This window comes from Psammomys obesus, unplaced genomic scaffold (genome assembly GCF_907164565.1).
Source record: "Psammomys obesus unplaced genomic scaffold, mPsaObe1.curated_primary_1811, whole genome shotgun sequence".
NCBI classification, from domain to species: domain Eukaryota; kingdom Metazoa; phylum Chordata; class Mammalia; order Rodentia; family Muridae; genus Psammomys; species Psammomys obesus.
In genome coordinates, this window is record NW_026585504.1 from 41,755,623 (window position 1) to 41,775,545 (window position 19,923).

The 19,923-nt window shown below is 50.5% G+C and overlaps 1 protein-coding gene across 1 annotated transcript; it reads right to left on the reverse strand.

The window, feature by feature from the left end:
* Positions 1-378: 378 nt before the first annotated feature.
* On the reverse strand, positions 379-19,415 carry Arhgap1 (Rho GTPase activating protein 1). Its single transcript, XM_055600668.1, has 13 exons — positions 19,351-19,415; positions 15,256-15,403; positions 14,954-15,049; positions 8,323-8,410; positions 4,288-4,419; positions 4,021-4,107; positions 3,783-3,881; positions 3,368-3,475; positions 3,206-3,282; positions 2,942-3,019; positions 2,405-2,533; positions 2,102-2,205; positions 379-1,962 (listed from the first exon to the last, which is right to left on the reverse strand). Exons 2-13 carry the CDS (start codon positions 15,386-15,388, stop codon positions 1,774-1,776), a joined length of 1,320 nt encoding a protein of 439 aa, XP_055456643.1. The 5' UTR covers positions 15,389-15,403; positions 19,351-19,415; the 3' UTR covers positions 379-1,773.
* Between the last annotated feature and the right edge of the window lie 508 nt (positions 19,416-19,923).

Genomic DNA, 19,923 nt, shown 5'->3' on the forward strand with positions numbered 1-19,923 from the left:
AGGCAGGGTGATTAGACCTTCCCTGGAGAATCTACACCTGCTCGCTGTCCACTGTATATAATTCTGCCCCAACTGCATGTGAGTTGGGAGGGCACTGGACTAATTATTTAGGAGGTGGAAGACAGACTAAAGGAGGGACCCATCTATGCAGCTCCCACAGACTTGTGAGTCCTCTGTGATATGGCTGCTCGGGATCACCATGCTCATGTAAGAAAACCAGTAGATTGGACTGAAATTATTTTTCTTTCTCTCATTGGTGCTCTATCTGGAGCACAGGTGGAAGACACAGCAGATGGGCTGGGGAGGCGACTTCCTGAGGCCTTTCTCAACCACGCTTGTCACGTGGGTTCTGAACTTCAGGGCCTTACTTCCTAAACATGCATTTTTCATTTACATTTTTATTGAAATACAAAATGTGCAAACAGTGAAATACATGATTGGTGCCAAAGAAATCATGGTGAACACTGGATTCACAGTAAGAGGAGAGCATTCCCAGCTACAGACCGACAGGGCAGGAGGAAGATTAGAGAGGTCCAAAAGGCTCCTCGGTACATGGAGTAAAGCAACACTTGATAGAAAATGCAGTGACCCATGCGGATCAGGTGTGAGGCCAGGACTGGCAGCAGCAGCGCTTGAAGCACAGAGCAGTGGGGCAGGGAAAAGGCAGCGCTCAGGCCCAGCCTCATCCGCAAGATCGTCAATGCAGATGCCACAGTCCCATCTCTGGAGCTGGCATGCCTGGCCACACCTGAGGGGCAGGGTCACTAGGGCACAGACTTCGGGAAGAGGGTCACAGCACTTCCTTAGGTAACAATGAAAGCTATCAATCATCACCGGGCTCAGGTTTTCTGAAAGACAGCAGGGCCTGTGGCCACCATACTCACCTAAGGGAGTTGCTAGAACCTACCCGGTAAGGTGATCTATTAGTAAAACCTCTGCCCCTCTTAGGGGTTCTGAGATTCTGCCCCTCCAAGAGTCCTCAGGCAGGAGGTGAGAGCTGCCATGGGTCCTGAGGCACTGGCATCTCTGGCCAGAAAAGGGACCAGAGTGACTCTCCATCAGAAAGGCCCACCATAGCCCCTGGCTGAGGATTTGTGCACGTGAGAAGGAAGGGAAGGCATATGGAGGGCTGATCCGCTGGATACTGGGGAGCTCTCCCCGGGAGGGGACAGGTCTACTTCAGCAGATGCTCAGATTCTAGTCTTATTATCCAAGATGCCAAGGGTGGCAGAAACGGGGAACTAGCACACTCTTAGGGCAGTACCACTTGGGAAGGAAGAGACCCCGTGGGCAGAAGTGACAAGACAACTCTGGTCTTGTCATCCCTATTAGTAGGGAGGGCAGGCACAGAGAACTCGTACCCAGGCCAACACTTACTTCCTAGCAATTTGGAAAGAGAGGACCAGCCCCAGCTACCAGCACAGCTGGCAGTGATTTAGTCTAAGGTTGCCAGGGAAACAGGCAGGAGAAAGGAAAAGGGTTGCTGGAGCTCAGTCCTAGAAGAGCCAAGCCCAGTTCTGGAAAGCCCAGCAACCAGAGGCAGTGAGAGGTATAAGGCAGAGAAAATGTTTTCTGGTAACAGAGGCCTCCAGGGCTGTGATGTGGGCTGGACAGAGGGAGAGGAGGGACTGCCCAGTTAGGGGTTCCAACTTCCATCTCCTGGGGCTTCAGGACCCCTTCCTAGGCAGGATCCCTGGACTCCAGTAAGGTTAATACCTGGAGGACAAGTCCAACTGGGGCTGCCAGAGGAGGGGATGGAGGTTCGGACTGAGCTCAGACCCCCTGGGTATCTGTGCTGGGGAACAACTCCCCTTGGTGATCCAGGAGGAACTTCGTGAAGGTGTTGATGGGGTTGATGGCCTTGAGGGTGATGGCAGCATCCTTGGCCCACAGCAGGTTGGGACCGAAGACCACAGCCAGGTTAGTATTGGTCATCTTGTTCTGGTCACAGTGGGCAGATACCTGTGGAAAGAAATGGGGCAACAGCTAGCATCTATGGCCCCTGCCTCCTACTCCCAGTGACCACACCCAGAGCATGCAAGCAGTGAGAGCACTTCCTTCCCCTCACCAGCTGAGCAGCAGAGGCCAAGGGGAGTCTCACCTGTACCAGGAAGGCAGTCAGGAAACGAAGCACCTGGTAGTTCTCCTCTGGCAGAGTTTGCAGAACCTGCTGTGTCATCTCCACTCTCTGGCTTTCATCAATATCTGTGAGGAGTGGAGGCCTATTTCACATAGGGCTAACTCTGGAAACCATGACAGGAAACTTGAGGGGAACACCAAATGAGCTTCCTGGGAGCTGCTTTGGCCCACACACTTGCAGGGCAGGGTGGGTAGATGTATGGAGACACACACACACACAAGTTCCAGAGGATTTATATAGCTGGGGAGAAAACAAAGAACTCACTGAGGAAGCCCACAACGTGGGGGTAGAGGTCAAAGGTTAGCAAGGGTTCAGGAAGCTCCCGAAGAAAGGTCTTGAGGATGACTGCTGGCAGGTGCAGCTCATTGTACTGGTCAAAGTCCACCGGCAGCCCTTTAAGGGGGAAAGGGGAGAAAGAAATGGAGACAGCACTAGGCCAAGGCAGAGGCCAGCTGGCCCTGTGGCCTTACTTCATCCTGGTCCACTGCACAAGCTGCTTTTCCCCAGGGTCCCCAGTTACATCTGTCTCTTCTCTTCCATAGCAAGGGCTATAGGCTAAGACCACCTGGAGAGTGTGAGGGCACTGAAAACATGGAAATTACCCCTTGCTTCTAAATGAACCTGAACCCAAGACTGCAGCTCCTGCAAGCGAGGCAGCAAGCCTGGGAGAGCCAGGCAGAAGGAAGGTCTCTATGGTCACACCAAAAGACACGGGAACTTGTGGCAAGAAGAGACCTGGCTTACAGCTCCTCACAGCCGCATGTCCCATCCTGTTAAACATACACACACAGACCCACTCACCCATATTGTACTTCTGCTGCACTTCCCGGACAACCTGGGTGTTGGCAGACCTCCGGAAGATGCCCTCGGTGGAGAGAGCTGGGAAACAGGGGGGCTGGTGAGTCTCTGAACTCTGAGTGATGGATCCCGTCCCTGCGCTATCGGTCTTGGAGTTCCATGAAGGGTCACTGGGAGCACACTTTCCTCTCTCCTGCCCAGAGTTTCTCAGGCTGGGGGACGGGGTGGCTTAGACGGTTGGTAGGCCTTGCACTGCATGGCACTCACCGTGAGCCTTCAAGTAGGCAACTGTCTCCCTGAGCACAATGGGAATGGGCTCCTGGTCTGGGTTTTTCTCCTGGAGGCTGTGGGAGCAAAGGCGTGAGCTGGGACTCTGCATGCGGCTCCAGCCCCCAGCAGCCCCGACCCGTCTGGCCTTAGCATACTCACTGCTGCAAGGAGACCCCAAACTGCTGATTAGGCAGTGGGGGGCGCGGCGGCATGGGCTTGGGGGCTGTTGCAGGGCTCTTCTGTGTAGATTTGAGGAAATCATCATACCTAGGAGCAGACAGGACAAGGCTCAGGTCCTCTATCCAGCTTTACTGTGGGATTATACATGGATCACTTCATATGTCCTCAAAACAGCCCCACTTGATGTGACACAGTGGAAAACAAACACTTAAAGGAGATTCAGCCAATAGCTTGTGACAGTCTCTGCATCCTGACATTGCCTTTTCCGGGGGCTCTCCAGACTCCTGACCCTGGCCCAGGCCACTCTGCCTCCCGGACGGCACCCCCGCATAATGGAGCCAGTGGATCCTGCGCACACCCCCACGCCCAGTTTACGGGTGCCCAGCTGTCTCACTTGAGCACTTGGCGAGGGATGCCGAGCTGCTCCAGCTTGACGTGCTCGCTCAGCTCACTCAGGTAGTTCACATAGAAGATCTTCCGACCAAACTTGAAACTGGAGGCGAAGGGAAGCATCTGGGTCAGGCTGGGCCCCATGGGAGGCCTGGCTCTCCCTGAACACAGGCTTCGCCCCGAGCTGGCTGCCCTGTGTGCATGGAGCATCAACGAGCCCAGGCCCACTGTGGCCTGCTCACCTGATGAAGGGCTTGAAGAGGATAAGCAGGGTTTTGATGAACATGGTCGGGTGCACGATGTACAGGGCCTTGATGTTCTTCTTGTACCTGTGGGCCAAGTGGGACACTTGCAAATGGTGGCGTGAGGGCCAGGCCTGTTGGGGGCCCTGTCTCTAGTGACATGGGGTAAGCTCCTGACCAAGAGGAGAACAAGCCAGAGCCCAGAGAGCTGCTGGCTCAGGGCTGGCCACCGCAGGCTCGGGAGGCCACCCCTTTGCCCCAACCCACTTGCGGTCAAACTCCCGGTAGGCGTCCCGTAGCCAGCTGAGGGAGGGCTTGTTGTCACTGGTCAAGCCGTGGTGCAGGTAGAGCAGTGTGTAGTCACTCTCCACATACTGGTCCAGGGTGTGCTTCAAGTACCTTCAAGAGAAATGCCCGGGGCTCGGGGCGTGGCTCCATGGTGGAGTAATCAATTACCCAGCCTGCAAGAGCCACAGGCTCAACACCCGACACCATAAACACATACAAAGCCCCGTTCAGACCTGTCCTCTGCACATAGGTGTGGCCCTGTTGAGATAGAAGCCAGCACTTTTGCCATGGCTCCCTTCTCCACAGGCCCTCCCTGCTATCATTTGACTATGTAAACCACAGCTGCTTCCCTGGAAGGAGGCAGAGAGTAGAGGCTGGGCCCAACGGAGAAGTATGCTAACAGTTCTCATTTTGAGCAGCAGCAATCAGGAGGCCCAAGCTCCAAGCTAGGCTGTATATCCAAAGTTAAAAGGGTTTGGCATGTTCTTCTCAGGATCTCCCTGAGTCAGTAACAAGGACAGTTACTGCTATTGGTAAAAGCTTTTAGTGTCTGCCAAGGACCTTCAGTACATTACCTCATTCTTCCCTCAGAACAGCTGAGACTAAAGTTAACTCCATCTAATAAGGGCAAGCAGCAGAGGTCAAGTGCTGAGCCAAGGTTTCAGTTTATGGTGGAGCCTAGTGGTGAAGTGTCCAACTCCAACACTGCATTTTAGACCTTGGACCAGTTTGGCCCTTTTTATGTGACCTGTGGTATGGTCTGTAAAACACTGTGCCCATGAAAAGACATTAGGGTGGCCAGAAGGTCAACTGTTTGCATCCCTAGGCTCTTAACGGACCACAAAGCCACACTCCTCAGGTTCCCAACGGTTGCAACTGGGGATGTACCACCCCAACACACACACACACACACACACACTGAGCACACTGGAAAGTTTGAAAGTAATGAATAATGGGAAAAGGGAGGAGAGCCCAGGGTAAGATCTCTTAGAAGATGGACAATCAGTTCCTTGGCTCTAGCAAGGACACCGCTCCAGGTTGGGCAAGCTGAATGCTAAACACATCCAAGAGGAGGGAGTGTCTGGGGGAGTGCCCAGTGACTTGACTGAGAACCCAGATGAATGACCTGACCTAGAGACAGTGGCCTAATGACTAGTCCCCAGGACGCACAGCTGTGCCTGCGCAGGGAGGCAGGGCCTAAGTGTTAGTGCTCAGCTACCACAGAGGCAGATCATTAGTAAATGGAGAATAACTGAGCCCTCATCCACATGTCCACACTGAGCACTTTCTAGTTTACAAAGGGCTGTCACATAGAAAAGATGGCATTTTGCAATTAGGAAAGTAGCCAAGATGACAGTCAAGTAGACACACACACACACACACACACACACACACACACACACACACACGCACCCCGAATCCAGGATGCACGCCACAACTTTGGACTGCAATAAAGTGATGTCTATTAGAAGCTGGGCAGCACTCACGCACTCTGGCCATGTAAAAGTGTGTTCAGGAAGATTTCTTAAGGAAACAGAGAGGAACAGCAACATTCTTGTAGGAGACTGTTCATTCCAGAGTTTTATTAGGGAAAAAACAACAACTGAGCAGGCAGCAAACTGTCCAGTATCAGGAGACTGACTAAAGAAATCATGGGACATCTATAAATAGACTATCTCACAGGATGTGTCTACAGACAGGATTAATCTGTGAAGTCAGGCGTCAGAACAGTGGTCCTCCCTGAGGCAGGCGCTGGCAGAGCAAACTGGAGATGGGAAAGGGAGCACTGATTGCTATGGAGTTTCTGTTCTGTTTTGTATTCAGGTTTTTTGTTTTGGTTTGTTTTTTTGTTTTTTGTTATTTTTTTTTCGAGACAGGGTTTCTCTGTGTAGCCTTGGCTATCCTGGACTTGATTTGTAGACCAGGCTGGCACTGAGCTCACAGAGATCCTCCTGCCTCTGTCTCCCTGAGTGCTGGGATTACAGGAGGGTGTCACTGTGCCCCTCTGTATTTATTAGGTTTTTTGAAACAAGGTCTTACTCTGTAGCTCAGGGCAGCCTGAAACTCATAACCCTCCTTCACAAGCTCGCCAAGTCCTGGACTGAAGACAGGCATCATCAGATTCACCGGACACTGGGTGGTGGATGGAGTGTTCTATGTATGTAGTCTGCACACTTAAGAGGCTGAGGCCAAAAGGTCACTTAAGCCCAGCTATTTAAGGTTAGCTTGGGCAACAAAATGAGAGCTGTCTTTTAAAAAAAGTAGTACACAATCTGTTTACCTTTCTATATGCATATTACATGTAAATTCCATGTTTTGTGTGGGTTTGGGGAAGGATGCGGGGGAGGAAAGACAGGATTTCACTGTATAACCCAGTCTGGCAGGTGACTTCCTCTATAGATCAATCTGGCCTGAAACTCACAGAGATCCACCTGCTTCTGCTTCCCAAGCGCTGTGATTAAAGGTGTGCACTATCATGCCTGGCTAAATAACATGATTTTAAGGATGTCTTTGAGCAATGTTTTATACCCAGAAGATGAAAGAATGTATAAGACATAAAACTAAACAAAGAAAAAAATACAAAGTGAATATAGCAAAATACAGTGGTTTTCTTTCTGCATGACAGGTCTGTGAGACTTTATAATTTTACAGTTGTTGTTTTTCCTGAATAACTACTTACATACTTTTAACTTCTCAAAATTGTAATACTCTAAAAATATAGATGATGGAATTTCACTATTACCACCACCGCTCTGAGGAAGACGCAATTCTCGTTTATACAGAACTCAGAAAGACTTGCTCCAAGCACATAGCTTGTTGAAAGACAGAGCCCAACTGGTCTTCAGATTCCAAGCTTCAAGCATTTTTCCATTTCAACCCCCTTGATCTCGGTGGGGTGTGTGGAAAAGACAAGTCTGATGCAGTCTGGCTGGAAACAGGGCAGACAGAAGGCCATGGAAGCAGAGACTGCTCTCAGCAGGGACTGTGTCAGGCGTGTGTGTGTGTGTGTGTGTGTGTGTGTGTGTGTGTGTGTGTGTGATGTGTATCTGTGTATGGTGTATGTGTGTCTTTATGTATGGTGTGTGGTGTGTGTCTGTATGTGACGTGTGTGTGTAATGTGTGTGCTGTATGTATATGGTGTGTGTTTATGAGTGTATGGAATGTGTGATGTGCATGTCTGTATGTGTGGTTTGTATATATGGTGTGTGTGTGTGTATATATATATATATATGATGTGTATGTGTGCATGTGTGATGTGTATGTGTATGATGTGTGTGTGCTGCCTACAGGCTGGGATGTATTCTGTTATGTCTCTAGCACAGCACCAATGCGAGTATGTGTCTGTCTGTCTGTCTGCTGCCTGAAGATGAGGATGTAGCTCTGAGCTACTTCTCCAGCACCATGTTCACCCGCATGTGGCCATGCTCCCCACCAAGACGACCAGCAAACAAAGCAAGCCCTAATTAAATGCTTTCTTTTAAAAGAGCTGCCTCTTGGTGCCTCTTCACAGCAATAGAACAGTGACTAAGATGAGCAGCCTCTGGACTGTGCTGCAGAGATTGCTAACATTCACACTTGGTAAGCAGACGCCCCACAGGTACAGAAACCATTGACAGCACACTTGACATAAGGTAAGATAACGCTAACTATGATTATAAATAGAAATATTAAGAATCATGACTGCATCAGAAACACCATAGTTATACACGTTTGGATAGGATTTACATTTCAAGATTACTGTCTGGTGCCTGTCAGGAAGAGGCCGCGGCCTTCATTATCTTCTTTGAATGATGAGAAGATAAGGCCTGCCAAGGTCACGTGCCCAGGACTAGAAGTCAGGTCTGACTCCAGTGTAGTGCTCTTCCCCAGAAACAGAACTGCTGCCTCATGGGATGAGAGGTGACTGGAAGGAAGGTGACCAGGTGCCCCAGGGGGAAGAGGAGAAAAAGAAAAGTGGTTCCAGGCTACCAAGGGTCTAGAGAGGGCCCATTCTGCTGACACACAGGTACTCACCCCAAGAGCTTGCTGTGGTCCAGCTGGTGGCTAGGGGGCATTCGACAAGCACTGAACACAATGATCTTCCGCCCGTACTTATCATCACCTAAGTGTGGAGAAAAATGGAGTACAGTAGGTGAAAGATGAATCAGAGTGGCGGTGGCTTAAAAAGTACCAATGGGGGCCTGTGCCACTGAGTGTAGGGGCTTGAGTGACCCAAGTCCATTACCAACGGCATGGTGGGTACAGTTGCTTTCAGAGGCACTGAATTGGGACACCACTACCCCAAAATTTTAACCTTGCTTTTTTTTATAATATTTTTATCGATTGTTTGAGAATTTTGTATCATGAACCCAGAGCACACTCATTTCCCAGTCCTCCTAGGTTCCCCCACACACACACTTAGAACTTCCTCCCACCCCACAAAAAACAAGGAGGAGGAGAAGGAGGTCCAATTTGCATTGCCCATATAATCACGGGGTCATTGACCAACTCCCGGTAGCCAGCTCCTTAAAAAAAGAACTGAGTTCAGCCTGGCATGGTGGTGCACTCCCTTGCTTCCAGCACTCTGGGATACAGAGGCAGGTGGACTGCTGTGAGTTCAAGGCCAGCCTGGTCTACAAAGCAAGCCCCTGACACCCAAGGCTACACAGAGAAACCCTGTCTCAAAAGCCAAAAAACAAAACAAACAAACAAAAAAGGATATTCATGCAGCAGAAGCCTGGCCATAAAAAGAAACAAAGTACTGATATAGGGCACAAAATATGTGAACTTTGAAAATATGCCGTGAGAGCAGCCTGGCACAACAGGGCAGCTACTGCCCGATTCTTGCGAGAGTCGAGGACAATGGTTCTGATATCCTGCATATCAGATATTTACACTATTATTCATTACCGTGGCAACACTACAGTCACGAAGTATCAACAAAAATCATTTTATGGTTGGGGTCACCACAGCAGTAAAGGTCACAGTGTGAGGAGGGTGGAGAACCACTGCTCTCAGACCACAGGTCCGTAGAGGCGGGAAGCAACTGAGTAGGCCTCCAGGTGCTGGGAGGAGGGAGGCAGGGAGCACTCCCAGACAGGTACTGGGGTTGATTTGTGCATGAACACTAACACTGCTCTAATAGGCTGGCACGTCAGCTCAACGGCACTTGCTCTGAAGCCTGACAACCTAAGTTTGTAAGTTTGATCCCCAGGGCCCATACAGTAGGAGAAAAACGATTCCTTGGAGTTACCTTTGACCTCCCTGTGTGTGTGCCATGGATCACACACACATGTGCATGCACACACAAAATACATATGATTCCGTTCAATTTTTTTAACTGTTCTAGTGGTACACACCTCCAGTCTCATCGTAGGAGGCTGAGGCAGGAAGGTGGCAAAGTCAAGACCAACCTGGGCCACAATAGCAAGATCTTGTCTCCAAAACAAAGGCCCTCATTCACCAAAAACATACTCATCAAGGTCTACACTAGCTTTCTAGCCAGATACCCTACAGCTGGTTTACCCTGAGCACGGAGCAGCGGGGACCTGGAAACCTCTAGAGGCTGCTTCTCAGCCAGTCCGAGGCTGCGGGGGAAAGTGGTCTGGTTGCGAGACAGGGGGTCAGCCACCCTGGTAAGCACACCTCTGCCCACCGAAACTTTCTGATTTTGCTACTAGGGTGGCTGAGCACACTAGCCTCTGAATGAGCTCTGGACACTTCTAAAAATCTTGCTTTTTCCATTAAAAGTATTTTGAAGAACATAGAATTCAGGGGCATTTGTGAAGCTGTGGGAAAATGTCAGCAGGTGTTTTCTCTCAGAGGTATTTGTCCCAAACACTCAATGTAATGGGCTGGCCTCTGGCTGTCCCAAAGCCAGAAAGGGCTTGAGACACATGCCCCAGATGAAATGTTCCTGCAGGGTCAGCTTGGTGCAGGGCTCCTCAGCAAAGCTCAATGGGTAGGTAATAAAGGTGGCAGATTTCCAGGGTAGCCGGCTTCTCCTCACCCTCCTGACAGGATAAAAGCCTGGCAGCTTAAAAGTGAAAGCAAAGCCTTGGGGCTGGAGAGATGGCTCAACACTGCCTGCTCTTCTAGAGGTCTGGGTTCCATTCCCGGCACCCACATGGTGGCTCACAACCATCTATGCAGGGATCTGATGCCCTCTTCTGGCATATACATGTAGATAGAGAACTCATATACATAAAATAAATAAATCTTTTAAACAGACAATCTGAAGGCCTTGTAGGCTTTCCTCTCCCATCAGCAAGAGGCCTGTTGACGGACTGGCTCAACAAGTTCAAGAAGACCTGATCAGGACGTTACACAGCCACTGTGGGCCAGTCAACCACCCAGTCTGCTCCAAACTGACCAAGCCCACATTAAGGGAGGAAAACTCTTCAGAGACTTAAAACACTGCAGGTCTCCAGAGGAGACCGCTCTGCTCCAGAGGGCCATCTTCCTGATGGATCTGCTGCATCTGTGTCTCCTCAGCCCCACAAACGCTGTTCAACTGCTGGTTCTGCCTGCCGAGGTCTGCAGTGGTCCAGGTTCTCCACAGCCACCTGTTGTGCTCCATATTTTTTTCTGCCCTTTAATTCTTTAACTGGCAGAGAAAACAAATCTGATCCAGGCCCCAAATTGTGTCTCCAAGCACTGGGAGGTGGAAGCAAGAGAATCGGGCTTTCAAAGCAAGTATCAGCTACACAGTAAGGTCAAGGCCCAGCGAGACACCCTATCTCAAGAAAGAAAAAAATCCTTACAATGGCTCACAGGACTCTCAGGCTGCACCAAGCACATCTTTCACAGACACTCTGGAAGCCTGGCATGCCAGGCTGTTTGTTGTTTATATCAACCAGATCTTTCTCCACACAGTTCTGTTCCCAAGAGGTCATTACAGACCTTGGAGACTCAACACACACACACCTGCCTCCGCCTTCCCTGAAACAGGTGAGCTGGCTCTTCCCAAGTCTCCCAGCAGTGACGGCCATCCATCTCTGCCACAGTTTCTACTCTCCTGTGTAACTCATGCTCTATTTCCCACTGGCTCATGAGGAGCCCGAAGGCAGGGGCTGTGCTTCCTGGCTCTGACTTGCTCCTGTCAGCCCACTCTTGCCAAGCACTCAGGAAGTGCTGGTGTATGTGTGATGTGTGGTGATACACACCTGTGACCCCAGCTACTTAGAAGGCTGAGGTGGGAGAGTCTCTGGTGCCTACCAGTTCAAGACCAGCCTGGGTAACACAGTAAGATGCCATCTCAAGTAATAAGAGTTGTGGGTCACAAACAAACATGTGGCCCAGCAAGACACCCTATCTCATGTGGGCATGCAGTTTCATTTCTGAACTTGTGTTTGATGGTTAAGGGTGTTAGGCAGTGAGTTTCCTGAGAAACTGGCTGTCAGGCCAGACAGTGATGGCACACGTCTTTAATCCCAGCACTTGGAAGGCAGAAGCAGGTGGATCTCTGTGAGTTTGATGCCAGCCGGGTCTACAGAGCAAGTTCCAGGACAGCCAGGACTACACACAGAAATCCTGTCTTAAAATAAAAGCAAAAGGGGTGGGGAGGGGCTGTTGCTATGGGGCTCAGGTTGGCCTAAAACTGTAGCTCCTCTGCCTCAGCCTACTGAGTGACAGGATCCAATATGTCCTGTAGGTATGTGCCCACCACACCTGGAAGGAGGCGGGCCTGCCTTGAAGCCTGGGTGCCAGCAGCTCTCTGGACTCTGATGTGCTAGGTTTTTTCTGAGCCAACTGCTGGTGGCTTGGAGCTAAGTTCCTGCCCTGCCCTCATTTACTTCCCACTGACTTTGTCAGAGAAAGGAAAGGCAGCGCAGCAGGGGTAGAAACACAGACTCAGGCTGGCAGCCTGGCCATGGAAGCTCAAGGTCAGAAATCCTGGGACTCCTGCAAAGAAAGGGAAGTGGGGTGCCTCTTTCTGCCTGAGCAGGAGGATGCCTGGATACAGGTGCGAGGCTGAAATGGGAGGGCCTGGGAACTGTGTGGCCAGCTCCTGCCCCAGGAAAAAGGCATCCCTCACTGGCTGGAAGAGTGGAGGACTGCGCCAAGGTAGAGGGGCTGAGAGCACCGGAATGTGAAGTGTCAGTGAGAGGTTAAGGCGGCGGGCCAGGAGCACGGTGTTCTCTGGGAGCACGAGGCCTCTCAGCTAGCCACAGAAGTGGAGGTAAAAACCCTCCACCCCCTATCCCACACTGTTGTGAATAACCCTAATAATTCACTGGCTCATCAAAAATGAAAAAGGAAACTATGTGCGAAAAAAATCTATGATGTGCACTTTCCCTAGAGAAAAGAAAATGTACACCCGGGTGGCCCTGGCGGGGTCACAGAGGCCGGTGACTAGTTTTAAGACCTATTTAACTTGAGTGTTATGTCCTTTTTTGTTGTTTTAGTCTTCTCATACTGAGGCTGGAACCCAGAGCCTTGCACACAGTAGGCGAGGGCTCGCCCACTGAGACCAAGCATTAGACGAGGTATGGGGGTTCCCCAGAGTCCTCCCTGCTGCCTGTGAAGCGGCTCTAGTAACGCACACCGGAAAAAGCCAGGACAGCAAGGGACAGAAGGGTAACAGTCAGGAGTTGGAAGGCACACATGAGAGGCGGGTCAATAGCACTGGGGTCTCGGGCCTGATCTATGATGCCTTGGACATGGGAGTCCCATCTGCAAGTCCGCAAGCACGGAGGGTGGCTGCTGTACCCTCCTACCTGCCCTCAGAAGGGATCACAACTGTTTCTGCCCTGGAACCTTAAAAGAGAAGCAGAGCTGGGAACTGTGCTATCTCTAGGGAGCTGGAGAGAGGGCCTAATGAGGAAGGGTGTAGTGAGGAAAGCCTGAGAGCCAGGCCGCTGCCTTCCCCAGATACTAATCAGGGGCTCTCAGGAAGGCATGGATGTAGTCAGCCAGGACAGCTCCTCTAGCAGGCTTTCTGGGCACTGCTGACCAACCTGCAGTACAGACCAAGAATATCTAAGGTGGGGGCTAGGACTGAGAGAGCCCACGGTATGCCAAGGCAGCCCAGACATTTGTTAAATTTGTTTTCTTTTGAGACAGGGTAACTTTTTTAATTGTTAGGAATTTTGCAAGCCAGTTGACAGTATGTTGGAAGCTTAGAGCCAGCTGTTGTAGAAACTGAGAATGTTACAAATAATGGTCTCTTGGCCTCCTTTCTGGAGAGTCTACGGCTACCACAACAGCACTGAAAAGACTCGACTAGGACCTCGTCAGATCTGAGGTCCATGATGGCAACCTACCCTCTCATTCACATGGGCTCTTTCTCTGAATTCTACAGCCAGGGACATCACCACTGGCTCTTCACACAGGCCTCACAGCATGGCAGGCACACAAGGACACCACCACCGGCCCCCAAGTACCGTGCTGGCCAGGCTTGTCTATAACAGGAGCTTTCTGAGCCTGCTGTCCCCTAGGCTCTGAGCGTGTCACCACTCTACCTCCACCTCATTAAGTGTCTCATTAACTCTGCTTTTCCCCGCTTCCCAAGCCACCACCAGCTCCCAGCTCCCTAGAATGGGACTGCAATTTAGCTGGTCCCATTGGCCTCCACCAAGAGCCCTCTCTGATTGGTAGACCCAGAGGTCACAGCCAGGAGCGGCCAAGCACAGCTAGAACACACACCTACCTGGATGGGCCCCTTCAGGCTCACCACATTCTGGAGAAACAAAAAAATGCTGCAAGGTGGTGGCTTGCTGCAGGACAAAGGACACCCACAGAAGTGGGAGACCGGCCTCCACCTGCTGTCTGTGACTGGCCAGAGAGTCAGGAGGCTGTCTATTGGGGTAGACACTAAACACCCCGACACCTCACTCAGGTTCCCGGGCTCAGACCCAGGCCAGGAAGAAACTCTTGCCTTCCTTCTGCAGGGCTGAAGAGACCATTCACAGAGTCCACCCAGACCAAGGTCAGCATCAGAAACACCAGCACCATGGAAATGCCCCAGACATTACGGTCTCTTCCAGCCCTGGCAGCAAGAGACAGTTCTCTGAGGCTGACTTCCTCCTCTGCTCCATGTCTCTTCTGGGGCTGGCCTTATGAGTAAGAGGGAGCTCCCTGAGGCAGTACCCATTCTCAGCAGAGAGCAGAGGAGCACATCCACTACAAACTTGAGGTTCCAGGAAGCCATGTGGCATTGTGCATCTTGAAGAAGGCTCTGCCACTACAAAGCCCCAGGAAGAGCTGACGTTATCCCCGTCTCCAGGGGCTGATGAGGGGAAAGTAAACACTGGGGCAAGGCAAGAGAAGAGAGGACATGAAGGAAAGGGCCAGGCCGCGTACTCGGGGCCAGCTCTGCTCTGGCTCCCAGCGTGTTCTGACACACAGGCAAGCACTGTAGTCCTCTCAACAACAGTGTGAGGAAGGAGCTCAGAGAGCAGAGCTGGGGCCAAACTCAGCCTTCTACCTTCAGAGCTCTTAGGCCCAGTGCCTCCCACGTTACACCTGCAGTAGGACTGTAAGTCAGGAAGCAGTGGCAGGTGCCATCACAACCAACCCATGCTCCTAAGGGAAGGTACATATGCTCAAGAGCCGACCAGAGGTTAGGCACAAAATGTGCTCTTTCCTGGTGGCATAAAAGGCTGGCTCTGCTATGACAGCAGCACAGACCATGAGGGAAGAGGTATAACACCGGGCCGCTTACCTGCTACTTCCACAATCTGATGCCGGGCAATGTCGTAGTAAGGGTCATCCCATTTCAGGTGTGTGACAGGTTCTGGAGAACTGCTTTTGGAGTCATCTGAGGAGCGCGGCAAAGGCAGAGTTACCCTGGGGGCTGGCCCAGCACTTTCCGCATGACTCACCCTCTTTGGCCTGCCTCGAGGGAGGCCTGTGACCCTGGCCAGACCCTAGGGCTGGTCTCCTTGCCCCAACCTTACCCCCTAGAGTCCCCTCCAGCAGGAAAAAAGTGGTGTCTACAGCTGCCCGAGACACTGTGCCACCTACCTGACTTGGGAAAATCTGGCATTTCATCAGAAGGCCAGTTCTTCTCATCAATGGAGGCCAGCTTCAACTGGTTCAGAGCTTGGCTGGTATCATCTAGGGTCAGGTCATCTTGCAGTTCTGAGAGAGGGTCCATGGTTACGGCTGTTCCCTATAGAAGAACCGGAAAAGAAATCTAGGTGGGCAGGGGAGGGAAGGTGGTGGGTCAGAAAGCCTTCCTTCTCACCTGTGCAGTTCTGACACTGAGCCCTGCTGTCCCCTTCTTTCCTCTTCTGGCACCCTCGTCCCTATTCCTCAACAGTCCTCATCTTGCCAAGAGTTCCACAAGCACGTTGCCAGGAAAGGCAGCTGGACAGTGGACAGCACAGCTCAGCACCTCCCTTTAGGTCCTCAGCTGGGCAGGAAGGGCCGTGCCAGGTTCCTTACTGCCTATGACCCAGCTGACCAAGTAACACAGTCCCAGCAACCAGGGCATCTCCTCGGAGGTTCTACAGTGCAGACGCCTCATGCCCCAACAGTTACAGGGTTAGATGTTACAAGATCCGAGGAATCTAAGGGTCTTGAAATACCATGTCTGAAAAAGGCCAGCTGGGCCCTGGCTATTCCACTCCTCTCTTCAAGCCAGAGATGACAGGGTTCCAGAAAAAAAAGGGCCATGCCTGAGATGCTCAGGTGGGTTTACCTGGGACAAGGAGCAGCAGCCAGGCAAATGGAATCTACCTGTCCGTCCCAGCAGGTCCCTTGCAGGTCCCTAAGGCTCTCAGGCCCCCTCTAAACCCGTAGGGGCTCCAGACAGTAGTTCTGCTATGGCGGGTCAACAGATTACCTTAAAGATTAGAGGGCAGGGGGAAAGAGGCTGCTCCTAACACCTACAGCACAGAGGCAAAGCTCTGAAGGACAGAGGAACTGGCAGGAATGGAAGAGTCACTACCAACACCAGGTCTAGGACCTGGCCAAAAGAGGTAGCACTCTCCGCTCTGGGCCCATAAAAAGCACCGCCCCCCCGAGCTTACCAGAGGATGAAGGTTTCAATCCTACCCATTTGCTCAACCCCAAAGAAGAGACTGCATTCCTGCCTCCAGAAAAAAATGACATATATGGTCAGAGAATCAGCAAGGCAGATAAGAAGAATGGAAAGGGCCTGGGGGTAGGAAGAAGAGAAGAGCTGCCACTTAAGAGCCCCACATTGTGGGCTAGCAGGATCGTGACAGCCTCCCCTCCCCGAACACATTACAGCCTAGGGCTCTAAATGGTGAACCAGCTCCAAGGGCTAAGCAACAACTGCCTTGTTTCCACGGCAACAGACTGAGTCAGTAGGAAAACTGTTACAAGCTTTCAAAGCCAAAGACCAAAGCCCCTTTTCTTTCTTGCTCTTTCTCTTTTCTGTCCCTTGGCCTTACCCACTACCTCTGCTGGCCACCAAAATACAGGTTTCTCCCTAAGAAGACAAAAGGCAACCCTGTCTCATTTGGGAATACATTTCTCTTGGTGAGTAATGTTTTGCCTTTGCCCAAAGCACAGATCCTTACTCCCCACCCCCACCTTTAAAAAAAAAAAAAAAGATTTATTTATTATTTATACAACATTCTGCCTGCACACCAGATCTTAATATAGATAGTTATAAGCCACCATGTGGTTGCTGGGAATTGAACTCAGGACCTTTGGAAGAAGAGTGAGTGTTCTCAACCTCTGAGCCATCTCTCCAGCCCTTTTTTTCCTTTTCTTTCTTTCTTTCTTTCTTTTTTTTTTTTTTTTTTTTTGGTGTTTGGTTTTTCAAGACAGGGTTTCTCTGTTATAGCTGTAGCTGTCCTGGACAGGCTGTGTAGACCAGGCTGCCCTAGAACCCAAAGACTCAGGCCTCTCCCTCCCTGAGTGCTGGGATTCCAGGCGTGGACCCCTCCTCCTCCAGTCACTCTTCAATCCTGAGGAATTTACCTGACCCACCTGCTTACTCCTTCCCATTCAACTAAGAGCTTATAAGGCCGATTCTCAAGGATCCTCTGCTTAAGAGGTTCTCAACCTGTGGGTTGCAACCCCTTTGGAGGTCAATGACCTTTCAACGGGGTCACCTAAGACCATTGGAAAACATAGATGTTTACATTACAATTCCCAAGAGTAGCAGAATTACAGTTATGAAGTAGCAACAAAAATAATTTTATGGTTGGGAGGGACACCACAACATGAGGAACTGTATTAAAGGTCACAGCATTAGGAAGGTTGAGAACCACTGGTTCATTAAAGGACAGATTCCAGCCACCATCTCCTGCCTACACCTTCTCTCCATCTCTATCACTACCCAGGTTTCAGGAGCTCCTTGACCTCCCCTCACAGCTATCCAAGAGAAATCTTTTTTACACAGTGAGTACCTGATATGATAGAAAAAGCATGAAAAAGCAGGGAAACTGGGTTAGAGTCCTGTCTAAGCCAAGGACTGCAAAGATCCCCGGCAAGAGCTTACATTTCCTTATCTACAGAAGTAAAGGCTCCTCCCCGAAATATAACTCTCCAGTGTGCAGAGGCACTTGTGTGGAAGCAAACAGGATTAAAAGTAGCAGCTAGAGCTGGGCTATGTGTGAGGGAGGAAGAGGGAGACTATGAGAAGAAAGCTGAACTTGACCCCCACCTCTTTCCCAGGGAACTTCTCGACTGTCAGTTCTTTTAGACCTGAGCGTCTTCAACTCCCACAAAATCTCCTTGACTAGCAAAATTAATCACAGTGGTGCCTTGCTCCTTGGCCTCTCTCACCTGCTTCTATTTCCTTCTCTGATGTTTATCTGTTGTTCAGTGCATGGAGGAAGGAAACCTGTGAAGGGGAATTCTAACATAAAATGGTAGAAATGAAATATACCAGCCACCCGTGAGCCCTACTCCACTCTGCAAAACACACTCTCTCTCAGATTAGTGTTCCATTCTCAGCAGGCAAACTGTTTCTTTTAGAAAGTGTTTGAAAATCACTTCAGGCAAAGGCTTTGACTTTTGCAAAATAGTGATCCTCTCTGAAATTCTGATATTTTTTCACTAAGAAAAATGAACAAATCTGTGAGATCTTGAATGCATTTTCAAAAACTTCACAAACCCTCTGAGAATTATTGCTTAAGAACCTATTTCAAGGGCCAAATCCATAGCGCAGTAGTAGAGCACTTTGCCTGCAAACACAGGGCCCCTGATTCCCTCTCCAGCAGAGAAAAACAAAGCAATTTATTTAGAATAATGACCGGCACATAGCAGACACCCTGTCATTAGTTGGATGAATGAATGAATGAATGAATGATTTTACTAATCGAAGGAAACCCAACATCTGTGGAAGGCACAAACTGCACAACTGCACTACTAGTTCAGCATATGCTATCAAAAGCATTTTACAAGTTCGGCAGAATGAGGGGGGAGTGTAAATGAGCAAATTGCTAAAGGTCATGGAACCCAGAGGCAGGATTTTAATCCCCAAGCACCACTCTGAGGTGGTCTCTTGGTGAAAGTTAACCCTCAACAATATTCTATCAGCCACAAAGTTCACAGGGTTCAAGAGGCAATACAAGAGGCAGCCAGACCTAATCTCAGGATAGAACAGATAGCAAGTATTTGTCATAGTATTTGCTGTTGTTACAATCAGAGTGTTTTGTGACTCCGGGAAAACACAGATCCTACATGACAGCAAGCTCTCTAAACTATAATCATGTTTGCATTGAGTCAAAACAAACAAACAAACAAACAAACAACAGATTGAGTTATTTCATTTCACATGAAAGTGAGACAAAAGCATGGCCTATCGAGTGGCAAGGTGGAACACTTCCCCCTAATTTCTCGATCTCAGTATTTTGCCAGATCCGATCAGGGAAGACTTCTCCTTCCCACGGGTTCGCTCTGGCTTGGCCTGTGCCTTGTAGTGGGCACGAAGAAGTCTCTTCATTGCAGGCACCAAAGTAGGACAAAATCCCAGCAGCGGAGAGGTCAAGGCCCCCAGGCCCAATTCCACCCCCGCGCCACTGCCTGGGATTCACCCCTTTCCAATCCAATCCTCTCAGAGGGTCACAGCAGCTCTTTCCCTCCCGGCCCCCAGCCCCCACCACGCCCAGCAAGACCCCGCGCTCCGCAGCTCACCGCGCTCAGAAAAGGCTCCCTTTGCCACGCCTGTCAAAGCTCGGCAAACATCCGGCTCGGAGCTGGAACGGGAACCGCCCCCTCGGGCGGCCCCCAGCTCCCCAACCACTTCCGCCATATCTTCTACGACTTCCGACTTGCTGCCCGGTCCAAACATGGCTTTCCTGGAGCCCCAACCACTTCCGGCAACCACCTGCCAAAATGACCTCTTGGGAAACTAGACAGCAGAACTGTCCGACTCGTTGGTATCCAAAGTGGGTGGGGAGGACATATTGGTTCCGCTTTTCCAGATACTGGGAACTACCGGGCTTCTGAAATCCGAGGTTCGTATCGGTCTCGGACAGTTTTGCCTGACAAGTACTTCCAAACTCTCAGTCCAGTGCTCCAGTGATGCCGAACTATCTGGATTCTTTTTTATTTAATTTTGTTTATATATTTATTACAATCTATTCACTTTGTATCTCCGCTGCAGCTCCCTCCCTCTTCTCCCAGTCCCACCCAACCTCTCTCTTCTCCCCCAATGCCCTTTCCCTAGTCCCCTGATAAGGGAGGTCCTCCTCCCCTTTCCTCTGA

Bases quoted from the DNA above. Each gene is read 5' to 3' on its own strand.
- Arhgap1 (XM_055600668.1), bottom strand. From the start codon at position 15,388: ATGGACCCTCTCTCAGAACTGCAAGATGACCTGACCCTAGATGATACC. The intron at 8,411-14,953 runs GTAAGCGGCCCG...CTCCACACTTAG, and splicing joins TCAGATTGTGGAAGTAGCAG to GTGATGATAAGTACGGGCGG. The intron at 3,020-3,205 runs GTGAGTGCCATG...CCTGTTTCCCAG, and splicing joins TGCCTACTTGAAGGCTCACG to CTCTCTCCACCGAGGGCATC.